The 26,346-nt window shown below is 37.9% G+C and overlaps 2 protein-coding genes across 3 annotated transcripts in view; both read right to left on the reverse strand.

Moving 5' to 3' along the window:
* The window catches only part of LOC134667259 (WASH complex subunit 1-like), a 74,593-nt gene extending 50,332 nt beyond the window's left edge, over positions 1-24,261 (reverse strand). Inside the window, exons 1-4 of one of the 2 annotated variants that reach the window (XM_063524597.1) lie at positions 24,194-24,261; positions 19,481-19,883; positions 18,974-19,267; positions 18,236-18,600 (exon numbers count right to left, since the gene is read on the reverse strand). In XM_063524597.1, coding sequence (XP_063380667.1) covers positions 18,236-18,600; positions 18,974-19,267; positions 19,481-19,855 — 1,034 coding nt within the window. In that variant the 5' untranslated portion in view covers positions 19,856-19,883; positions 24,194-24,261. Of the gene's footprint in view, positions 1-18,235; positions 18,601-18,973; positions 19,268-19,480; positions 19,884-20,031; positions 20,172-24,193 lie in introns of those variants that run through there. The other variant, XM_063524596.1, reaches the window with a different exon arrangement.
* LOC134667247 (cytokine receptor) lies at positions 20,193-24,181 on the reverse strand. The gene has a single exon (XM_063524575.1). It carries the CDS (start codon positions 23,883-23,885, stop codon positions 20,205-20,207), a length of 3,681 nt encoding a protein of 1,226 aa, XP_063380645.1. The 5' UTR covers positions 23,886-24,181; the 3' UTR covers positions 20,193-20,204.
* Positions 24,262-26,346: the final 2,085 nt, after the last annotated feature.

The raw sequence follows: 26,346 nt of genomic DNA on the forward strand, positions 1-26,346 counted from the left end.
ACTTAATTAAACTGGCAAAGGATAGCCTGTAACTAGAATAAGTTCTGAGAAGATGCGGATAAAACTCCTTTTTGTTGATGAAGCAGATAACTTGGTTGGTACTTGGTAGGGGACCGGTTTGGTTAATTTTGCGTTGTTTTTGTAATCGAAAAACATTTCTACCTACTTAAAGCGAAGTAGTTTATGTACACTGTCAGTAATTATAATTAGAACGCATGGCTTTTCAAAGCTTCTTGGTTTGATAAGTAGAAAAAACGGTTTTTTAGCATATTATTTTCCTCTATGTACTACCTTAACAAAGATTTAAAATTATCACCCCTAAAATAAAGTAGAATATGTAAAGTGAGAATTATCCCACTATGTATATGCGAATGGCTACTTTCCTATAAAATGCATATATTGCATATGTTTATATGTTATTACCTACTATGAGTATGAGCACTAGACTTAAGCTAAGTTTGTGCAGCGCTGCAGACGCGATCGATACAGCTATAAATCTGGGTAACGGGTACTCGTTCTGTTGTGCGACGGAGAAATTATTATTGGGCGATTGAATCTGTGGGTTCTGGATTGAATGTCAAAGTTTGGATTGTAGGTTTGCACTGAAAGTGGCTGAAGGTTTAAATTATTGGGAAACTTACCTACCTTTCAGGCTTTGAAATGTATATGAATTGTATATGAAAAACGCGCGCGGGGCCATTTAATTAAATGTTGGTAAGGATTATCAAAATTTGCAAGAAATGCCTACCTAACATTTAACATTAGAGACTCTCAGCTAAGAACTTAAAATATGGTAATTCAAACAAATTAATACAGTACCCACAAGATGGACAGACGATCTTGTTAAGGTCGCCGGAAGACGCTGGATGCGGGTCGCTTCCAACCGGCACGTATGGAGGTCCAAGGGGGAGGCCTATGTTCAGCAGTGGACGTCTTATGGCTGAGATGATGATGATGATGATGATGATGAATACAGTACAATTTCTTTTCGACACTTAAGTACAGTACATGAGAATTTTTTGAAAGAAAAATATTCAACAAATTATTGAACCAAATCATTCTTGTATACAAATGTTGTGTACTCAAAACCATTACAAGCTGTAACAATTATAACGAATCGACTGTAATGGCATTAGTCATTGTTTATTAGAGTTACACATACACACGGCCACTACGGCCAGTGTCCTAAATATCAATTGGCTGGGCGGAGACCAACTAAAAGGGTAACTGGCCTTGAGGCTTGACCTGAAGCGCAGAATGAGACGTAGATCTAGATATGTTGCGATCAATGAGATAATATTTATAAATAAAGATAGAGGCCAAATCAAACATACATTTGGTCAAATCAAAACGATATCTAAATTATATCAGTCGCCCGTGCATTTTGCTCGTACTTGTTCATCTATGACTCTATGTATTCGCGCAAGCAAGACGCACGAGCGACTGGATATCATTTTGATGTCACAATGTACGTTCGAATTGGTCTCATAGAAACGAATTGGCCGACGCCTGCACAACGACAGATGTTCGCGGGAAACCCCTACTGAAATATTAACGCTGCGTTTCTAGGTATAATGTGTTTGAATATACCGCGTGACGTATCTAAAGGCTCCTCTTCACGTTGGGCCAACGCCAACGAGGGACGCAGCCATGCGGTAGAATGAGATAGCAATATCACTTGCTCCCTCTAACGCATAAATGCGTCCCTCGTTGGCGTTGGCGTTGGCCCAACGTGAAGAGGAGCCATAAAACTGCGCCAGGCAATTGGAAAATGCTCTAAATCAGCGGTCGGCAACAGGCGGCCCGCTAGCCTCTTGTCTATTTTGTATGTAATACAGTGAAACCTGGTTAATTGGCACCTGGATAAATGGAAAACCTCAATAATTGCAACCAAAAGTCCGGTCCCGGTCCCTTGAGACCAAAAGGCCTCTATAATTGAAATTTTGGAACCTCTATAATTGCAATTTAGATTTTAGTGCTTTTCGTAATTTTGCCTCTATAATTGACCACATCGCAACTTAAGACCTCTATAATTGACACTGTGCTAAAAAAATCCGTTATTTTTGCTCTTGTTTTTACCTCTATTATTGAAACGAGTCTTACTTATTACCTCTGTAATTGAAATAATGTAGTTGTAGACAGCAGAAACAATATTTTAATAGCAATGATCATTTTATTTATATCTCCATCCAGAATTCAATTTATTTATTGGGTATCTATCACAGCCTGTAGTAGGTGAAATAGTTTTGATCAATAAAAAACAAAGTAGGTATGCTTTTTACATTCTAATAAAACTTTAAACTTTCTTTTACAATTCAAGGGAATTTTTTAAACCCAAATGATAAGAAAATAAAGTGGTAATTAATGTAGTGTAAAAGTGCAAGTATAGACAGAAGCAATATATAGACCAGAAACCCAGAACGTAAGCGTGTAAATCTACTTTAAATGGTTATTTGCACCTCCATAAAAGAAATTTGTCAGAACGCAACCTCTATTAATGAAAACCTCTATAATTGACACAACGATTTTTTGAACCTCGTTAATTGACGCGACCTGCTTAAATGAAAAACCTGGTTAATTGAAATAAAATGGCCGGTCCCTTGAGATTGCAATTATCCAGGTTCCACTGTATTGACAAACGACAATGTCTGCTAAAGTCACAAATATTACCAAAGCGCGGCCCGCGTCAATTTCGTTAACTACTATGTGGCCCTTGGCTGTCTATAGCCAAGTATAGTAAGTATAGTGTGTAGTGTGTTGGTTGGTTGGCTGTGTATAGGTTGCCGACCGCTGGTCTAAATAAAAAACCGGGCAAGTGCGAGTCGGACTCGCGCACGAAGGGTTCCGTACCATAAACCAAAAAAAAAACGGAAAAAAATGCAAAAAGAAAACGGTCACCCATCCAAGTACTGACCACGCCCGACGTTGCTTAACTTTGGTCAAAAATCACATTTGCTGTATAGGAGCCCCACTTAAATCTTTATTTTATTTTGTTTTTAGTATTTGTTGTTATAGCGGCAACAGAAATACATCTGTGAAAATTTCAACTGTCTAGCTATCACGGTTCGTGAGATGTAGCCTGGTGACAGACAGACGGACAGACGGACGGACGGACAGCGAAGTCTTAGTAATAGGGTCCCGCTTTTTACCCTTTGGGTACGGAACCCTAAAAATATTGTAGATTGCCATTTCTATCATTTACCTATTGCTTACTTTCCTTAAAACCTATATTTATTTATTTATTTATTTATTAGTCAAATAAGTAACACAGCATTACAGTAAAACCAAGGCACTGTGAAACTACAAAATAAAATACAATAAGTACAAAGAAACAAATAAAAACCAAAGACAAATTAAAAATATATATTATATCAGCTATTTTATGCCACTGACAAGAAAGATGCGTACGCGCATCCTTTCGTCACTACTCCGGCATAAGTCATGCCATTCAGTTATCCGATGCGTCACAACGCGCGGCCGCCGACCATGGCCATATATGACGTCGCAGGGTAAACAAAAAAGGGACGCGGGGATTGCAATGCTTTAAGGCTTATTTATCTCAAAAGGACTCCTTGACTCGGACCAGAATGTAATCGAATAACAGGTAATGTCATCGTGCAATAGTTGATGCTTTTGGTGTGCTGTGTAAAACTATGACAAAATTGAATAAATATTAGCTTACTTAGGAGTCTGATTATCCGTCGTAGGAGTATAATAAATAATCTATCCGTACAGGTAAGTTTTTTAACGAAGTTATAGGTATACAAAGTTTGAATTAGTTATAGGTTTGTGGATGGGAATTATAACATGGTACCTAATGTTATTTCGCTACACGAAAACAAAGGACCGAATATAGTTTCTTTACATAACATGGCATGATTGTTATATTTTCTAGACTTACAAAACATACCAGTTTATTAATAGCCGGTACGTGCTAAATTGCACTACACCACAAAATTAACAATAAACGCCTTGTGGCTCGTGGGTTTATTATCGACCTTTAGTTATGTACTGAACCTACCTAAAGTAATACATACATGCGGCAATGCGTAGCTCTGCCACTCACCTAATCATACTAAAAATCCATTATCATTACCGTGTGTTAGAAATTTCCTATTATTTGTTCATTTCATAGGTTATGTTGGCGACTGGCTGGCGTGCGACCTCTTCTATCTTTAATTTTTATACTTTTGATTCGAATTCCATGTGACAGTCAGTCTGCCTTTGACACCGTTAAATTTTGTGCTGTATTTTCGTATTGATAATATTATTAAAGTAATTAACCTGTACTAAGTGTTTCCATCATCTCATCCCATTATACAGTATACCCGTTATAGCTATCAGGTATTACATATATCCTGAACTGTATTTTTTTGACTTGCAAGCTATATTTCCAAATACAACATAAATTCGACCATAAGTATTCCGTGTCTTTAATTTCTGGTCCATCAAGTATCATTTATAGTTCATGTCCCAAGTATTCCCTTTGTCCAACAGCCGTTTTGTAAAGAAAGTAACAAAGCATCGCATGGCTTGTGTTCTTCGAAGCGAGGGCGGGACCAAACTGTTTCCTGGATGTTCGTGAAGCGAAGTCGGGAGTTTGTTTAGTAAGTAAATTAATTAGGTTATTCTGAACTGAACACTTATTTGGTGCCTTACTGGGAGACCGAGCTTCGCTCGGAAAACATATAAAAACTCAAAAATGCGCGTTTTCCCAGAGACAGGAGCTAGCTAGATCGATTTTTTGCCCCCTAAAAACTCCATATAGCGAGCCGTTTCCGAGAGTCCCGAAATATAGGTATAAATAAATAAATATACAAGAATTGCTCGTTTAGCAAGGTATTACATATGTTAATTATTTTTATACATAGACAGTTAATTATTTAATTATATTAATTACTCCGGTTTAATTCAAGTTGGTAGGTTTTCGGAGAGTTTTCCTTAGGTTTTCAATGCCCTCCGTTTACAATGAGAAATTTTCTCGATGACGCCGAAAGTTCTCGGGAATAGGCCAACTCAACTAGCAACACTTTTAAATTCTATTAAATGCTTTAATTTATTTAAACAAACACCTTAGCCTACTGGTTTACAATAATCATATATGACGTTTAGATAAAAAAACCGGGCAAGTGCGAGTCGGACTCGCGCACGAAGGGTTCCGTACCATAAAGCAAAAAAAAAAACGGGAAAAAATGCAAAAAGAAAACGGTCACCCATCCAAGTACTGACCACGCCCGACGTTGCTTAACTTTGGTCAAAAATCACGTTTGCTGTATGGGAGCCCCACTTAAATCTTTATTGTATTCTGTTTTTAGTATTTGTTGTTATAGCGGCAACAGAAATACATCATCTGTGAAAATTTCAACTGTCTAGCTATCACGGTTCGTGAGATACAGCCTGGTGACAGACAGACGGACGGACGGACGGACGGACGGACGGACAGCGAAGTCTTAGTAGTAGGGTCCCGTTTTACCCTTTGGGTACGGAACCCTAACAACCTTTGAAATGTATACGAGAAATGATAATACGACAACTAGATCTTCTTGGTTATACAAGGACGGCCAAGGTTCACCTTAACGACCTATATTATATCACATTAGTAAGACATTTTTTTTGCTAACTGTATTTTTATTGCAAATCATGGCAGCTACAAGCGATACGTGGAAAGCAAAACGAATCAAATTACTTGCGTTAATGCAGTCGGTGACTTGCATAATTTGACCCAACTTACTGACAGATTCAATAAAAGAGTGAAAAAATTAAAGCCAGCTGTACACTGTATACTATAGAGGGTGTTTTATTTTAAGTGTTTTCAACAAAATATTTCTCAAATACGACTATTATGAATTTCTCCTGTATCGCGGATCGACTCAGTTTATTATACTTAAGATACGATTTTTTTTGAAGTGAAAACTTCTTTAGCGGCGCTGAGCACTTTTTGAGGTGGGGAAAAAAATATAAACTCGATTCAGCGTAACGCGTAACGTAACGCTGACGTCATGTGTCACGGACAATGTTATTCACCAAAGAACTTTAGTCATAACGTATCATAATCAGGTCAATTATTTAAAACTGGACTTTTATATTATGCAATAAAGCTCAATGTTCTAATATTGTAAGGGCTGAAATACGAGGATCTCACAGTTACATTCTAACTTTATATCACTCAAATATAATTCAATAAAGCTACATCTTGATGAAATCGCTAATAAAAGTGAACTCTAGTACTGGTGAATAAAACTCAAAACCAAATCATGACCAAATATATTTAGATGCGAGGTCTGCAAGGTAACTTTACAATTTTTATTCGAATATTAAACAATTAACGCTACAAATTTAAGCTCACTGGCCAGCAATATCGAAACTAAAGTTTTTCAATAGAAAGGAGGATGGGTCAATTATACATAGTGCTGCAGACATTTTGGACTAGTCATTGAGTTTTCACTTCTATCGGCACTCCCGGAGTGCAACCCGTTGTTTTTTTTCATATACCTAATAGGTATATCCGGGAGACCGAGCTTTGCTCGGAAAACATATAAAAACTCAAAAATGCCCGTTTTCCCAGAGATAAGACCTAGGTAGTAGGTAGATCGATTTTTCGCCCCCGAAAACCCCCATATAGCAAATTTCATCCAAATCGTTAGAACTGTTTCCGAGATTCCTATACATAAACAAATAAATAAATAAACAAGATTTGCTCGTTTAACAATGATAATACGATAATGACAATATTTTTTCATTATATATAATAAAAAAATAGGAAGAACATTTACATAGTTTGTCAAATTAAAAGGCAAACTTTAAAAAATAACTACTCTGTATCCAGCCCGCGTTCTATTTTTATTGCCAAAAGGACATAACTGATACTGTTTCTGCATTTAAATAAGCCTTTACATGTTCTGTTTATTATTATAGTCTGTATTGACTCACAGCTAAAACCCATTACGCATACAATTATCCAACTCGTGGGTCAATCAATGCAATCCAGTGCAATCTATCTAGCCTGAGCTATTTTAATAAGTTTAATAAATAAAGATAAGAGATGACGCCGCCTTCTACCGCGAAAAAGAAAAATTGATATTTCTACATCAGCCTCTCTATCGCTCGAATATGCAAGAGCGATAGTGGCAGATAAAGAAATTCGCGGTAGGTCCTCCGGCTCCATAATATAAAACTTCGTATGCTATATTACCATTTTTTTTCTTCAACTATAAGTCTACCTTACCGAAATCATGATCAAAATACATATGTTGATTTGGTTCATATGTATATAACTTATAACAATAAATGGGTATTTTACGTATTACTGGTTAAAATTTAAATATTTATCAAAATTTAATTATTTATATACAGGGTGGAAAGGCACGACGATCCTTTCCGCAAAAGGGGGATTGTTTAGCCTAAGCTCTATATTTTCTCCATAGAAACTATGTTAATATGGGAAACCGTTTCTAAATTATGGCCTTTTAAACATCCATGCAAAAAACTACTTTGTTCTAACCCTAACAGGTGACAGGGTCAATGAACTTACTTGTAAACAATCAGTATACTACAGGAAATTATGCTAATTTGTTGCTCTGTAACGATTCTTAGGTCTGCTTACAACACGGTAAGAATCGTTGCAGGATTTTCGCTTTCTTAGTGGTTCCACTTCTTCAATACTTGAATGAAGTAGTTATGTTATTCCTTAATATTAATAATACTAACCACAACATTGTTTACAAAGACAGTTCAAATTGTGACATTGACAACCACTTAAAAGTACGCAATCGTCTTATAAATATCTCTGGTTTCCCTGACTGATAAAAAGGTTTTAGTTTCTTAACAGGTTTCACAAAATTATTTTCGAATTATTGGAAACTATCTAAAATAATAAAAAAATACAAGTATGTTGTGTTTGATGCACTAAATGAACTTGCAAAAATGAAATACTAAGAATAAATCAAGAATAAATACTTCTTAAATACCTAACTAACAAACCTTCTTGCGTGGTAGGAAATAGGTAGACAAGACGACTGATGTTTGAAATTAAATTGTCATTGAACTTTACTTATCTAATGTCATATTCTTCAAATAAAAATGCCGTTGTTAGTTGCTCGTGGTTATTTAAATTTGTGGAGGTGTGTAAAAGATATGGTGTACCAAACGGAATGCGAAACTGCGGACGAAATGAGACATTAAAGGCTAATTGCTGCTTTTGATAATCTGCGGAGGAAAAATGACGAAGAGCATACATTATAACATGGGCAATGTACGCGGGCTCGGGTGCGGGCTGCGGCGTACATTATAAGACACGGAGGTACATTTGAACACCGTATGTGAAGAGAAGATAAGTGTTAAATATTGGCAAAAAGTAATTATCTAAGAAAGTAATAAAATTGTTTGTAATATTTTTGCATTCATTTGATTTATTTGTCATTTATGCGTCATTCATACATCATTGCGATTCTGTCAACGATCGGAAAAAAGCGTAAAGTCCCGAGCTTTCCCGACGGAGATCCTTAATCTAGCCGTCATGTGCACATGCTATAGGGTTATCACCACAGATAAAAAGTAGATAATTTGGTATTTTTATTTTTTACTCAATTAACGATTCTTACCATTACCAATCTGCTCTGTATCACTTAAACGACCTAATACTTCCGGGAAGGATCGTCGTGCCTTTCCACCCTGTATATAAAATTCAGGTTGCTCTGGCTCTTACACTACACTATCCTAGTGTAGTGTAAGAGCCAGAGCAACCTGAATTTTATATTTCTCAGCCAATATACCTACATAAGGTTTACTCGGATAATTCCGAATGTCGAAATTGTCGAAAACTGTCGGATAATTCCGAAAAGAGACTTTTATTATAATGGAATTCAGGCTGATTTTCATCTGAATTTCGGAATTATCCGACATTCGGTATTACCCGAATACACCTTATTGTCAACTGTAGGTATATATTATTTAGGGATTTTGTTTGCTTAATAACCCTGTAATCGACTTCATGTACCTACCTAAAATACATTTTTGAGGTTTTTTCAAGTTTAATAAACGCCGTACCTACTCTTAGTTTATTTTGCGTTGCAGTCCGAATTATGTATTCAGTTTTTATGGCAAGGTCAATTTTCATGCACACCGCAAAAGGAATCGCCCTCAACCGGTCGGCAGGACAATACATCAATTTGCATGAATTAAATATGTGTATGTATCACCTATATGCTAATTGTAACGTATTGTTAGACATTAGTCTTTAGATATATGTAATAAGCGCCGGCATGTGTCAATGAAGTATTGTTCTATTAATCTTATTACCTATATATCAAATTAATTATTAGTATCTTGATTTATTAATTAGATATTGAGTAGGGGAGGTTTCTTAAGAAGTTAAGACGATCTGGTAGCTGTACTCACTAGCCAATTTAAAAAAAACAACGCTGTATACTTATAACTTACAGTCTTATTAAAATATTAAATTTTCACTCCAACAGTGAAAACGGTCTACCTCAGAATAATATAATTGGTAAGATCAAAACCATCGTAATGTTTCTAAATACATGTTCTGATAGTTATGCAAACAGTGTTTTATCCTTAGCGATAAAGATAAATGACAAATGACATAATCACGACAATCATTCTGCTTCTGATACACGGGTCACCGGTATTATTTTCAATCTATCGATACGCGGTACAGACCACGAACGTTCGCCGGAACCGACCCTTCGAAGAAACCGGCGTCAATCGTCAATTGTCGATAAACAGTCGTTCATTTGTTTGAGTATTTGTTAGCAATAGGCTTTATAAGGCGTGGAAATAAACACTCGCCCAGACCTAAGCTTGACAGTCTTGCCCAAAACAAGATTCAATCACAATTTCTCTATACACTATTTACGTACGTGTCTACAAAAATATTCCGAAGAAACCGAAAAAAAAACACGGTAAGTACCTAGTACCTAGTTTCTGTCATGTCGAACATGCAAAAATAACATCAACTATTCTCTATAAACTATAAAATAAACGCCAAGTAAGTACTCGTATAACGTTAACGACCATTCCAGGAAAAAGCTTTTCTGTAAAAAATAATCTCTTCTCCGAATAAGGATAGCGAGGTTAGTATTCGAAATTTTAAACAGCTCAATTAAAACAAATGAATGTCGAATCTCATGTTGTTACCTTGTATGACGAATGTCGGGCGCCATATTAGGAGAGTCGAAATTCGAATTGAAACAATAGTTTCGCACGAGCGACGGTTTACAAAATGAGCCTATTTATAATTCCAATCGTATGGTTATCAAAATAAAGTTCAGTTTTGATCGGAGGTTTTCTTCAAGTTACAGTTTTGGTTACGTTTATGGATTGCACAAAAACGGGTGGCGCTTGTCGCTTGCGATGCTAAAGTGGTAACTCTAAAACGCGTAAAGAATACATGTGTTGCTTAACTTCAAATTCAGGTAAATCCATTCGACCCTCGCAGTAAATATCTACCCTATTACCTTTTTATTTGTTCCGGATATTCTTAATACCAAACTCGTATTATCTGACAGATGGATTTACCAGAGTTTGGAGTTAAGCGACTTACATACAACCATGCAAGTCATACAACCCTATCTTTGCCGTACAAACGAGCAAAATACATAAGTATAATATAGCATATGTGCTACGTCGCTGAGTAAGCTGTTAGGAATAACCGATTAAGAATTTGGCAGGTTACATATTAGACGGAGGGCTAGCTATTTCTATTGCAAAGCTTTTTATATTTCCATAACTAGCTCTTAGACCATGTTATTACTTAGGGCTCCTGGTCAAGGCATATAGATGTATGTTATGTAGGTACAGGTACTTTAAGTTATTATAATCGGCATCGTATTACAAAGCCACTTCCGTGTCCGATGACACGATAAACGTTTTCAAGAAGGTTCAAAACACTTTGGCACTAGGAAAATACGAAGGCAATAATTATAGGTTATGTTAGTATAATAGTGGGCTCACGTTACTGAGAAGAGAATCTATGAGAGGTTCTACGTATCGTGAAGAAATGAAAATCAAATAGCTGTTACACAGAAAATGGGTAATTTACTAAATTGTTAAGGTTAATGATGAGTAATGGTTAATGGTGCTGCTAATTAGTTGAATTAGTAGAAAGATTGCGCAGGTGTTACTTTAACGAGTTAGATATATTAATGGAGTAATTAATTAAAACCAAATCAAAGATCGCCAAGCGTGGTGTCGCCTAAATGCGAAAGCTTAATAAATGGAAAGTTTCAACTACTTTTAACTAATCGTAATTATTTATTTGTAACTACTTTACAAATTAAAACATCATATTTATGAAATGAGACTATTTCAGATTATATAAATATAGAATAACTATCACATTAATTGATGACATTAAAATCACAATATTTCTTGAAAGGTAATAATATAAATTTCGGAAATAACAATTTAACGATGAAATAAACGTATTTCATGATTCAACTATGGACAACATGGACATAATCAGATTGTTTTGATGCCTAGGGCTAAAAGGCCTGGCTTCAGCCGCGAATGCTAAAGATATCACCTTATCAGGGTCGGTCACAGGACCTGATCACCGTTTCATCTTATGCTATCATATGATAGAAAATACATTTTCAGTGAAGGAATACATCGACCGACTAATCCCAATAATCTCAATAGTTTCCCCTCTGGGTTCGAAGATCAGATGGCAGTCGCTTTCGTAAAAACCAGTGCCTACGCTACGTCAATTCTTGGGATAAGTTGACAAGCGGACTCCAAGCTCCCAGCATAAGCCATGGAAAAATGCCGGGATAACGCGAGGAAGATGATAGAAAATAAATACAACCGCTGTTTTGACAAACTAGAATCATTATTTTGGAAACATCATTATAAAAGAGGTAAAATTCAAGCGAATCCTCCGACAACCAGTTAGCTTGTTTCAGCCTACCTACAGAACGAAAGAATGAATGCTAAGAGGCTCTGTTTGCGAAGTAGAGTATATGTTTACAAACCCCCGGCTTCCCCGTACTCGGCTAACTAGAAACATGCGTGAAAACAAAGTGTTGCTTGACTGCCTCTTGAAACGGTTTCGTTACAAGTACCTACATACTACAATCAAGATTAGGCCAAATAATTTTGTGGCTCTAGTGAAGTTGGCCCCCTTGCACAAGTGTTATAAGTAAGTAAGTAAACACATTATTGTGCGAAAAGAGGAATATTGGTTACATCATCTTATTTATACCCTTTTACTGGAATCAAAGAAGTAATACAGGGTATTATTATACCCTCGATTGCCACCGAGGGTTCCGTACAAATTTAATTCTACAAAATATTATAGTTTTCCGATTCTTCCTTGTACTTGTAGTATAAGACGATATTACTAGCGAAATTCCATAGTTCTAGCTATAGGTCAACGGAGAGTACCCTATAAATTTTTATTCCCTTTCGAGTATCGAAATATACGTTTTTTGCAGCATAAACGACCGTATCTCTTTCTACGCTACCTTAGAAGTTTGGTCTTTTCACAGCTTCAAGGACCTGAGTAGGTATATGCTTTTAATATCAACTCGATGCCTCCACGCGTTTCCGAGATTAAAGGCTCCGTCACACAGGCGCGTTTTGCGGGCGGCGCGGGAGCGGGGCGCGCCGGTTTTACATATAAAACGCTCACGCCCCGCCCGGAAAACGCGCATGTGTAACGGAACCTTTAGGGTCTTGGCAGACAGACGGACAACAATGTGAGACTATAAGGGTTTCGTATTTCTTTTTGAGGTACGGTACGGAACCCTACAAAAAAGTTCGCACTTTTTTCTAGAAATGATCAGAAAGGTCAGGATTATCATACGTTTAATTTTATGATAAGATACACATGGGATCGTCCAGAAATCATAACAAAAATAGGCCAATTATAATCACATGATTTCTGGACGACCCCCATATAGTGCACACATCACTCACTACTTGGTGACTTAATCTACTGCAAAAGAAAGTAGTATTTATTTCCATCCGTTGACCTTTAAATGTTATCGGGGCCCTACCTGATTTTTTATGAACAACAAGTCGCCATATGCGTCAGGTTTTTTGTTATGGTCAGTTATCTATTGGTTCAGCTGACTCGCTGCGAGTTGTTCTAGCCAAACATTCTTGTGGATTGACTTACAATTAGTTACGGAGAAAAGGACATTTTGTACAGATTAGACCTTAAGTAGTTTTTTTAACTTTCGGAGATGCATGCGGTCCGCCTGGTGGTAGGTAAGATGGCCCATGGAGGCTTTGATCTCTAGGGGTGTAACATACCCGTTGCCGACCCCTTAAAAATGTCTACACTCCTTTCTTGAACTAGTCCACTAACACCACTAGAATGGGGAGTTATATTCAGTCGAAACGATCGCACAGTTATTTTGTAAATCATAAGGGTTCTTCACAAGTTTATTTTTATGCAGAAGTTAGTTATGTGTTGAAAATCCGTGTTTATATTTTAAGTAGGTACTTCTTTGAGGGATAGGCCAGAAAATAAGGAAGAATTGAGTCAAATTCGATTGTAAACATTTTAGTAGGTACACAACAGACAAAAATCCCGACGCGCTATGAGATGAGACCGCCACAACTCTCAGATCTCTTAATTAAGCTAATGAAAAGGAATGCGTTTGTATAATAAAGTACAGTCAACGGTAAAAATATGGGTGTACAAATCATTTCAAAAATATGTCCCATAACTCTTATGTCAGTGAATTAAGAACTATGGGACATATTTTTGAGTAAGTTGTCTACACCCATATTTTTACCGTTGACTGTACCTACCGCAGTCACTCAATGTAATATTTTGTAAAGTAAGTAGGTTTTTTTTTTGATATTTTCATGCGAGTTGTTTTGCTACCGGCGTTTATTATTGCGCTATAGTCAGATTTCTCATCAACATGGCAGTATACCTAATTTTAAACCAATTTCCAAGGTTATAATGCTGTTATTAAAAAAATATATATACCTATGTACTTAAAACTACTCGGTGACAATGAACGGACTGCTCTGTGAACAGTTTATTTTCATCAAACCGACACGTTTTTTTAAGACGAAAGTAAAACCCATTATAAAGTAAACACTAAAAACCTGCCACAACTACAAAGCATCCTAGTAAACAAGTAAACAATCCACCGTATAGACGTCTCCGGAATCCTAATTGGTCGTGTTGTAGCTTCCTTGAAGTCCAGAGAGTTACGGCTGGCGGGCGCGGCATATTAATCAGGATAAACGAGGTATAAATCCTACTAAGTGCGGCTTAAGTCAGTGCCGTCCAGCGAAATGATATACATGGAAGTATTCTGTCCGCTCAATTATGACCCAACGCAAACTACCCCGCGATAGGCGGTACTTACAAACTGCTCGATTGGCAATCTCAGTACGCGACCGAGATGACAGTCAGTGACAAATGGCTAAATTGATTTATAAAAACAACGTTTTTGTAATAAAAATATATTCATGTGTCGTGAAGTGGTGCAGAAGTTATTTTAGTTCATACCAAGGACAATGGAATCACTTTTCACTTGTAGTAAACAGATAACTTCAGTAAAATTTGGAAAAAACATGAAGATTTGTTTTCAATACTACCGTGCTAAGCTAAAACGTAACAACTGCATACGACTTTCATAACAACATACGACTTTTTAAATTGCGAGGATAATAGGGATGGTGTTATGCCAAATGAAGTAGACTATTTTATTAACTTGTGTTTGGTTTAGGTATTTTCTATATAATTATAAATAAATTCCTTCTTACAGATTTGTATTTTCCTTTTTTATTTCATGAGATGGAGCTATAAAAAACTACCTAGTTCTTTCAAATTAATAATCAAATTTGGTATTGCCATTTTACATTACTTTCCATTCAGATTCCCACAAGATGCTATTCGCAGAGAACTATGGAAAAAAGCGTCCAATTAGAGAGACATGAAATTGAGTGGATGCCTGGCAAGATATCTAGAATGGTGTACTTTCGTTTGGGCCAAATACATTTCGCCAAATTTCACTTCCCAACAAACTTATCGCAATAATTTCATTTCCCAAAGAAACCTTTAGCAAAGTTACACTTCGCATATAATTTATTTGGTCAAATTATCATTCGGCATGATTTTACTTTGTCAAATGTTATTAGGACAAAAACTTATTTAGCAAACGTTTTTTATTGTCTAATATTATATTCCAAAAAGACATGCTGCGCCGACCCCAAGTGAATGGAACAAGGGCAAGAGAATGATGATTATATTACAATGAAGTATTTGAACAAATTAAATTATAATTATAATTATTTATTATTTTTCAGTTGATGATTATATTCCAAAAAGATGTTTGGTCAAAATTGTCACTTCGCAAATTTGACAAATAAGCATATCTATTTAAAGTAATTTTTGTTATGTTAATATAGGTACGTTAAATTCTACGTAATTTGGGTGGGTTGGGTTAGGTTTGAACTGCGATCCTCACAAAACGGAACCACTATCAGAAAAGTGGGTTAGGTTAGGTTAGAACTGTGACCCTCACAGAATCGAAATGCTATTAGAAAAGTGGGTTAGGTTAGAACTGCCGTCCATACAGAAACGAAATACTGTGTACTAGAAAAAGGTCATCGAAGTGGATTAATTAATTTAATAGAATAACGAGATGTAAAAAAAAATTGCATGTTATTTTAGACTAAAATGTGGTTTAAAAATTGGTAGTTATTTACAATTTTTGGGTTACAATTATTACTTTGGTGTTATTTGCTTTAATAGAATAGCAAGATGTAGCAAATTTGGTTATCATTTTATATTAAAATGGAGTTTTAATTTTAGTGATCATTTACTACATATTTTTGAGGAATGTTTTTTTTGACGTTACATTTTACTATGTACATATATGTAATGATCAGCTAAATACCAGACAAATAAATTCCGCAGCCTCCTATCTATTGGTACCTATGTAAATTGTATGCCGTGCAATATTTTGGGACATGTAAGTTATGCTTAATGATACATTTGACTAAATAATATTTGGTAAAATGAAACTTGTCCAAGTAATTATTTGCTAAACAATAACTTGCCAAAAAAGACTATTGCTAACTGAAAATATGCGATAAGTTGTTTTGCCGAACATTTTTTTGGGAAATGATAATTTGGGAAACATAGTTTGGGATGTGATACTTTGGGAAACGTTTTTGGGCCATTCGTTAGTAAACCATCTAGAATATGTTCTATTCATGAGATATAACCCGTGAGATAAACATACCCGGTCTCCTATATGTAGATACATTTTTCCTATCATGCTTTCACTGAATTAATTTAACAAATGCACACAGAAAAGAGCGGCAAATTTAGAAAATGTAAGCGCGCAAACGGCTGTGGTCCCATACAAAATTTTCATTTTGCACCTTTTTCTACTGACAAACTTGCTTGACCGGCTATATACATATAAAATATTCTGAACTGAAAGTGGGGATTTATTGTGACTCCGCCTGTTCAAATATTTTTGACCCGATTCTTGTACCCATGTAAATTTTGCAGACTGTATAGCCAGTCCGATTTCTAAGCTCAAGTTCGCCATACATTTACTGTGGCGTACTTGATCTTAGAAAAACGGACAGACTATACCTGAACGTGACTTCGCACTGCCATACAGATACATAATAAAATATACAAAATACTTATTATAGCGGAATACATTTATACAACAATGATATATATTTACTTATGTTGAGTTAGTCTGTCATGTCATAACAACATTTTAACTAGTTATTTTTAATCTGCATTAAATTATTATACGTGAATTATTTGACTGGTTCTTCAATGTATCGCATAAACCTATCCCTGTCCAAGTCATATTCTAATCAAATATGAACCGCGAACTCTAAGCGGCCAGTACGTACAGCAAGAAGGTTATTAGCGGATTAATGTCGCTGATTGGTAGTTATTGACATTATATGCATTTCATCTACACTTAGCTATGTACCATTAGAGTAATAAAGATGACTCTTATTTTGTTTACCAGCTTTGATTACAGGCTCTGTAAACGCGTCGTTCTATTTGAATGTAGGCGTAATTGTGTGTGTGTGCTAATTTGGCCCGAGAATTTGAACGGTAATGTTCCTAAAGGCGGTTTCCATACTAAATATATGCGTTCACTGGTGCCGTCAGTGGACAGTTGTAAAAGCTAAGCATTGGTTCAGTATATAAACCACTATAAATAAGGCCTTATTTATGGTCCGAGTTTTATTTTGATTTCGATTTTTTCCGTTTCATTTGGATAACTATGTATAGAGCCAAAGCTCGTTTGAAAAGCTCTTCATTGTGGGTGGAATAAATGCGAAATTCCAACTTGGGACAAAAATGTATGTAAAAAATTATAAATGTAAGTACCCGCATAATCTCATAAACTGTCAGTTTGCTCTATTTAATTTTGGATACGAGTTTAACCCACTTTGCGTCGTATCTAATGACATTACCGCGTTAGGGCTCTTACGAATGAATTTGCTTTATATTTTTATGAAATGCTTGTAACATGAAATATTTTTCTGTTAAATCAGACTACAACGCCTATGCGCTGAAGCGTTTTCGGTCTCAAATCAAATTCACACTATTACACTAAGTTCTGAGGCGATGTGGCTGATAGATAGTAAGAATAACTCCTGCTCGGCAAGGCACAAGATTATCAACAACTTTAATACCAGCACCAGCAAGACTGAGCTTCAATTACATACAAACGCCACGGACCTGGATGTCAAATTATACTTGAGACGAACTCCTAGTTCAAATGCTTTGAAAACAGGTGATGGATTTAAGGGTGCTGACCCAGTCGGTGGATTGATTTAAGCTCTCGTTGTCGTTCCTAGAAACATAGGTCATTGCTTGTCTTAGATGTGCCGCCGTATATAATATATCGTAGATTGCCGTTGCGATTGCTTCCATTTAGTCGCTAGAGCTTTATATAAGTTTAGTTAGTGGTATATATACTGACGCGTGGAGAGGCTACACATATGACAATAGTCGTGTATAGTCGAAGTAAAAACTATGTCACCACTGGTTCCAAATGGAAGATATACCAATGCCGAATTTACCTGGACGAATGTTAATATGTTATGAACATATGAGCGAATGCTATTGACGCCTACTTCGCTTATCGTCGAATATGCGTACACTTTTCCTTACAATACTACTCATAACAGAGATAACTATATCTCAACTGCAACTGTAGGGTAGTAGCTCTATTTTAAATGATAAAAAGGAACCAACCTTTTGCTAGGAGTCTCCTTCGGTGTCGGCGGCTCCATCGGCGGCGGCGGAGGAGGCGGCGGAGGCGGAGGCGGCAAGTCTCTCGCTCCCAACTCCACCGCCGGCAGATTCGGCACTGACACATCCGGCAGATCTTTTATATCCGGCAGATCTTTTATATCAGGCAGATCTTTTATGTCAGGCAGATCTTTCACATCCGGTAGATCTAGATTTGGTAAATCGGGATCTATTATTTCTTTAACGGGCGCCACAGGGGAGGTAACGGCGGAAGGTGCTATAGAGCCGTCTTGGGCTATGGAGAATTGGACATCGCCAGCTATGCCCGGTAGATCCGGTAGATCTGTTGGCATTTCCAGTTCAGGGACCTGTTTAAACAGAGTTGTGTGAGATCTGTAGGAAATTGATAAAAGGCCTTAAGGCTATTAATTAGTTTAGATTTTGAGCTGCCGATTTGGAATCCGCTGGTCTCCCTAATTTCAATCCCCATTAACGAGGTGTATTAAATGACCGGGTGTCATGAAAATTTACGGCTGTCAATAAAAAAAGGATGAATTGAACTTGTAGGAAACTGGCATTTTATATCGAGACAAAACAGTATTAGGTTACGTTTATTACTGGGTGAAAATGAATCTCCAAATTCTGCGTTGTTCTACGAACTCGCATTTAAGTAAATTTACCTGTGTCTCACTCATTTTTGCGAAACGAATTACTAATTTAAGTCAAGTTATTAAAACTTACCATCCCCATTCCGGGCGCGTACATGTATTCGTCGATTTCTCTCTTCAAGTGCTCTCTTTTCATGATAGAGGAAGGCGCTTCTTCCAACAAACTCCTATTTTCGGCACTGGCAACATTCGGCACGTAGGCTGGCGCCTTGGTTTTGCTCCCGAGGTAGGGGCTCTCATCTGTGTTGAAGACGAGTAACTCGCCGACGGTAGTTAACGTATCGACTACGGTTTTCAAATCGAAATCCGGTTTCGGTTCAGGGTTTTTAGGCTTGCCCACTTTGACGTGGAAGAAGTGGAGCCTTTCCTGAAATAAATATTGATATGTAGTTATCTGAATACATCGTTATAAAAGGGTCTATTGTTTTTATGATTGCAGTATAAGGGATTGTTGAATGAACTATTTAATATTGGGTAGCATGTATCTAATTAAGTAATTAGTGTAATTACTTATGAACGACCACCTTTAGCAAGCTACTGAATGAAATAGAATTTTTGACGCGCAAGTTTTGTAACTTACCTGTGCTTGTTTGTCATTGGCCATCCCCTGAGATTTCCTGCTCAGAGTAACCTTTTGAGGCTTATGCTTGTATCCGTTCAGGTCAAATATGGATTGGTAGTGTTCATGCGTGATTGACGCGGGATACTTGGCGCTCGAGAACACTTTGATCGCCGTCTGAATGCCCGTCAATTTCTCAACCTTAGCTTTTGACGATTCTACTCTCTGAGAAAGCTTCAACGCTTTTTCTTTATTCTGTTCTATTCTGAGATTCAGACGCGCGAACACATCTTCGACTATCCCGTTCAGATTGTCAAGGGTGTCTGCTATTTGCAGTATCGTCTCTTCTGTACTCAGATCGCACGGTATCAAATTAATTTTATATAAGCCCTCCATTTTAACTGAATAAGCCAACTAAGCTAATCTGAAACAATGGAAACCGATATCGTATTTATTCTGTTAATTAAAGTCGCATTTCTAAATGGTTTATATTTATGCAATCAAGCGATCGTTAATACCTAATATAATTAGGCGTTAATTAGCGTTAAATGTAAGATTGAATTTGTCCTTACCGACTATGTAATCTCCTTTTTAAAAATTCTAAAATAAATTAATAAGGCACGACAATTATCACTAAACAACACAACTAGATTTTTTAAACGGACAATGTTCAATAATCCTATAGCACATTCAATAATATCTACAGTTCGGTCACTCAGTCTATTAAATCAGTCACTACGTGCACTCAGTTTTTGGGAGTGGTCAAACTTGAATCAACGAGTATTGAATTAAAATTGTCAATGGAAGGGTCTTTGCTCCAGGAGAAGCGGCAATAGGCATCGGGACTCATGTCTGGATCGAGTAGAATAGGCGTGTCCGGAACTGGCGCGCGAGCCGCCATCATGTTGGTTAGGTGCTTGTTCAGCACGGCGTCTTCTGGGCTCACGTATCCACTCGCCGCCGGCTTTGGCTGCTCGCGGACCTTTAAGTTCGGCAGCGACTCTAAGCACTGCAGTTGAATATAGCTAGAATCTTCGCCTTTTTTAGGTGAAGGCAAGGGTAGTGTCGGCAAGCTCTCCGGACCGAAGAGTTTCGTCGGCGACGGGCCGAGTTTTGGCAAGTTCATTAGCCTAGCCTGGGGGTCGTCCGCGCGCACGTAGCCCGCGGGCGGCGGGCTCGACGGCAATAGACCCGTCGTGAAGATCGGCGGCGGCAGGCCCGCCATTACGTAGCTCGAGCTCGCTGCCACGGGCGACTTCACTGGCTCCTGCGGACTCTTGATTGGTGAGCTCAGATCGGTATTTGGATTCACTACAGACTGCACGTACCCACTGTTTGGGTTCTTCTTGAACGCCAGGTCGTTCAAGTACGGAGAACTCTCGCGCGAGCTTTCAGTTTCCGACGCGGAAGCCTCCCCTTGGCTTGCGTTTTCATCCCTCCCTTGTTCTATATCTCGTAATGAAGAATCCGAGGCGGTATCTGATATTGAGGACTGTCTGTCGATATGGCCTTCAGAATTATTGGATAGTGCGGTACTATCCGTATGATCGCTTGAATCGCAGTTGTCGATACTCTGTTTGACATTGGGCGATACGGGAGATATGCTACTTTTACTATTAGGCAGAAGCAGCATTTCATCTGATGATGGTTTCTCGTCTTTGTTGGTTTGGGTCCAGCCGCCGAAACCGTATTTCGTTAAATCTTTTTCGGGGACATTTAAGCCGTTGGGGAATACGGGTTTTATGTCTTCCATTTGTTTCATTTTCTTATAGAGTTTCAGTGATCCATAGCCAACGCCGACAACTAAAAATACTCCCAGAATTATGAGTGTTAATGTGAGACCTCCAGATTGGCCACAAGGCATGTTGTATGTTTGACTCCATTCACCTACATACTCATCTATACCTTTGGTAGTTCTTACAGGTAGTTCTACATAATCTGGATCACCCATCACTCCATGATATTCATCTGCATCATAATTTATTGCTCTTACTTGATAAGACATTTCATCACCCTGACAAGCAACTGTATCAATGTACAGATCTGTTGTGTTACTAATTTCATATTCTCTTTTATTTTTCAGTATCATGACTTGATAGAGATCAACATGGCCTGGAGCGAACCAATTAATGGTTCCCAATGAGTAATTATAAAGGGGTGCACTGTTTATTCTCCCTGGAGGCCCAATTCTTGTTCTTACATGAATCCCATCTTTGGGAGCAATGTTGGAGCAGCGATTTATAGCATAGTTGCAGGCTTTCACTGCAAATGTATAATTAGTGAGACCTTGCAGCCCAGTGATCTGACGATGTGTGAGGGTATCCACTATCACATAATCTGTGGTTTCATCAGACAATGTTTTTGTAATATTGTAATAAATACTTTTTCCATTCTTGTGCTCTGGCGGCCCCCACGTGATATTCACAGAATCATGTGTGATGCCCTTTATCCTGATATTTGTAGGACTTGATGGGGTGTCTTCTAAAGTGGTCACACGATCTGTATTGTTATGTTGCCTGATACCAGAAGCTGTGTCAAGGGCAATAGTAAACTGATAAGTTGTGTAAGGCAAGAGGTTTTCTACTAAGACACTTTTTTGGTCTGGATTATCAATATGTTTAGTATAATTTCTGTTATCATAGCAGGATGTACTGGTCTCAATAACTGGGCAATAATAGATGATGTATCCTCTTAAAAATCCAGCAGAGAATGTGCACTGAACCGCCCAAGTCAGGTTAATATGTGTGGTATGCACTGATGTACTATCATGTGACAATGACACAGGAATCTGATACCACTCCATTCCTTTTTTAGGGATATCACAGTAGGCCCATGTCATACCACTACTCTTGAAGCCTTTATTAGCAGAGATGGCAAATTGGTACAATGTTGAGGGCAAATTTATTGAATGTTTGCTGATGTATGGTGATAAAGTTGTGAAGTTCATACGCCCCGTACAAGTTTGTGTAGTTTTCAGCTCACACCAAAATAAAGTGTAGTTGTCAATTTTGTTATGATTTATTTTTTGCCAAGACAACTCATTAGTGCCATTTTCATGTGTTAGTTTGGTGAATGATTCTACATGTAAATCTTGAGTGTTATCCTCTGAAGGAATGTAAAGAGAGCTGTAGTCTTCAGAGAGCCCCTTATCATTCTCTGACCACACCATCACCTGCAGGGGATCATCAGTTGCATTAAGGCTGACATAGCTCAAACTCTTGTTATCGGGAGATAAAGTTTTATGTTTGTTTCCTTGCCAGACAACCACTCTATATGTAAAATTTGCACCGGCTTCTTCAACATCTGACAACTGGGACCAATAAATTTTTAGGAGGCGGTGATTTAAATATGGCTGCTGGTGGAAAGAGCCTGCAGCTATTTTGGGTGGGCGTGGTGGTTTCTCACTAGTTGTATTGATCATAATAAATGCATAGTCAGACCAGTATTGGTCCAGTTTAGCTTTCTTGGGTTTAATGTAGATTCTCACTTCATACTCCCAATGTGCAAATGGCAAACTTAATTCATATTTGTATGTCCTATTTTTAGGTGGCAAGTCAGAGGCATCAACCTTGTGAAAGTATGTTGTATTATCAATTTCAGATATCTGATATTCAATTCTGTGGTCTACCCCTCCTTTTAACAAATCCACCATGTTATTCGATATTTTCCACTGTATGGTGACACTGCGAGAGTCATTTTGTACAACCTCTAAGGCTGTAGGAGGGTCAGGTTTCACTATCGAGAAGTGGTCAATGGCAAAGTTTTGGGAAATGCTTCCAAAACTATTGTAGGAGGTCAAGTTGAAATAGTACATATCTAACTGTTGCCTGTAAAGGGGCACTCCTGGTCCGGTTTTCGTAGTCCACACACACCAGCTCACATTTACTTCATCGTGTACTTTGCATGGTAACACTGCTCTATCATTTACCAAGAAGGTTAAGTTGTAGTTAACTACCAACTGATTACCTTTAGGCGGTACCCAGGAACAATTGAGCTCGTTAAGGTTCTTGGACAGACATGTGAACTCTTCTACCTCCTGCGGGTATCCATCCACAACCACCTTACTGGAACATTTTTTATTTGTTCTTTTATTGTTACAATAAAAGGTTGTACTCTGTTTTTCTGGTCTCTCCTCATACCATCTGATAGTAGTCTCATTCACTATCGTAGTATTCAGTGGAACATGATTCACCAACAACTCTAGATCTTCAGCAACATCCCCACCTTCAGCCACACAGAAAATTTCCAAAGGATTCCCGTAAAATATCCTTCTGTCCCCAGGCGGCTGCACAGATAACGTGATATTGTTTCCGAAACATTCCGAAAATATACACGGCAAGCAGAAAACTTTGATAAACATGCACCATATCCAAGAGCTCAAGTGTGGGCCCTTGCGCAAACCACTGTTTTTAGTTCTTCTTTCCATAACGAATGTTTTGTACTTGTCAGACCATCACGATACACAGCACAGAGTCGTCTGGACTAAATCGAGCCCAGCGATGTACGCATTCCTTGTTTTTTTATCTCACGATAAATGGCGCACTGCCTACACTCGCGGCGCGGTGACACAGACTGAACTGAACACAGACCACTCGAATGAAGCCACAACACAACACCGTCGCGCACCACTCTCACAGTTCTAAAGTTTCTTGTCGGGGCATGGTTCTACACTAATTAGCCCTGAATTAAGAAGGTTTAAATGAAATTTTAGTTCCCCTATTAGTAAGTACTTACATAAAATAGAAAGAAACACTTTAGTATATTCTTGGAATCGCCAACTTCACTTCAGTCTCGGAAGTATGTGTCAAAAAACAAATCAATAGATAATAATGTCGCCACATTCAAAAAATATATCTGATAAAAAAACATATCAATAGTCAATATATAACAAATAATAAAACTATAATTTTACAATTAGTAGTAGTGGTTACTGCCCTAGAATGATTAAATCTGGTATAGTTATTTAGCTGAATTTTTTCACATTAAATCTGTGGCCTATTTTATAAAGCTACAAGTTACAATTTACAAGCGGAAGTCTCGTTCTAACACATAGGGTTAGAAAGAGACTTCCGCTTGTAAATTGTAACTTGTAGCTTTATAAAATAGGCCACTGGTTAGCATTACAAATTAATAACAAACGTTATATAGACGGTCAAGCAAATCTTGTCAGTAGAAAAAGGCGCGAAATTCAAATTTTCTATGAGATGATATCCCTTCGCGCCTACATTTTTCAAATTTGCCGCCTTTTTCTACTGACAAGATCAGCTTGACCAAGTATAGTTACATTAGTCAAAGACCTGTTTAATTTCAAACATAGTCAGAGATAATCATATTATCTTTGCCTTACACTAGTACTAGAATAGCATCCAAAAGAAAAGTATGAGTATAGTTTTTTTGTTCTTATTTACTGACAAATTTGTTTCGGCAGACTATTAGCCTAAGCGCGCACCACGATTTTAATTTTTGCGACACGATTTTAGAATCGCGCTGTAATTGATCGCAGAAAATTCACTGCGCGCACTGCGATGAAAAGCCCCCTCCAGACTATGCGCGTGAATCGCGGGCGAAGCCGCGAACGCGAGTGTGGAGTCTAGTTCGCTGATATGCGAAATCGACTCCAGACTCGCGTTCGCGGCTTCGCGTCGCGATTCGCGCACGAGTGTGGAGCGGGCTAAAAGTCGACGATTTGTTCATTCTCGACTCGGAGTAATTAACAATGGAGCCGCCATTGACAGGCGTTCCCCTCTGTCGAAAATAGGCGGCCAATGGTCAACCTCATGTCAACCATATGTATGGACTGACGTTTATCTGACATGACGTACCTATACATTTGACGTGCCCCTCCCCCGCAAAAAACGGCAGACTATTTTGTACCGAAAATTTTAGACATGGCGTCTCCGTTGGTTATTTCCTCCAAGATTCTCGACATGGATTTCGTACCAGTCGCTTGTCGTGAAACAATATGCAATCACTGTATGACTTTGAGTATTTATACCACAAAGGATTTATTTTATACCTTCTATTTCTATAATTAAACGGTCAACATCTAGCGTCTCATCTTGTAACTCCATTGGAGAAGCAGGTTCCGATATGTTGACGCTTGGAGAGCGAAATGCCGACTGAGGTCCGGGGTGCGATTTTATTATCGCACTCGCAGTGCGCGCGGGGCCATACAACTCCGTATGCTGCAATTCACTTTGCGACAATCGCGTCGCGAGCAGTCGCGGAAAAATGTGACAAATCACAATTTTAAAATCGCTGCGATTTTTTTGTCGCATATGCGTGCACTGCCATATAAACACATACGTTACATTTCTGCGACTAAATTATCGCGCGACAAAAAGTCGTGGTGCGTGCTTGGCCTTATATTTTAATATATCTCTAAATTTTTCGAATATTTCTGAACGAATTGGTCTGATGTTGTGCTTCAGCCCAAGGGCCCAACCTTTTCTGTTCTCTTTCACGACGCAGCAACTAGTATCATTTCTTTCTCCTCGCTCTTTTAAAATGCCGTTTGTCAAAAAAGGACAACCATACTGTTGACAAGGTGGACTTCAAATCAAGTGTTGCCTTTCTTGACATAGACTTACAATATATAGAGACGGGGTCTCAGCGAGCTGTCACTGTTGCCACTTTTGTTTAGTGTACGATTCAAGGGCCCAACCTTTTCTGTTCTCTTTCACGACGCAGCAACTAGTATCATTTCTCTCACCTCGCTCTTTTAAAATGCCGTTTGTCAAAAAAGGACAACGATACTGTTGACAAGGCGGACTTCAAATCAAGTGTTGCCTTTCTTGATGCGCCCACCCTGTGTATGTGTGCGTAAAAGCGTATATGTGTGCTCTTTTAGGGATGTGAAAAGTCGATTTTAATCATGTTATATATCG

The sequence above is a fragment of the Cydia fagiglandana genome, chromosome 9 (genome assembly GCF_963556715.1).
Source record: "Cydia fagiglandana chromosome 9, ilCydFagi1.1, whole genome shotgun sequence".
Lineage (NCBI taxonomy): Eukaryota > Metazoa > Arthropoda > Insecta > Lepidoptera > Tortricidae > Cydia > Cydia fagiglandana.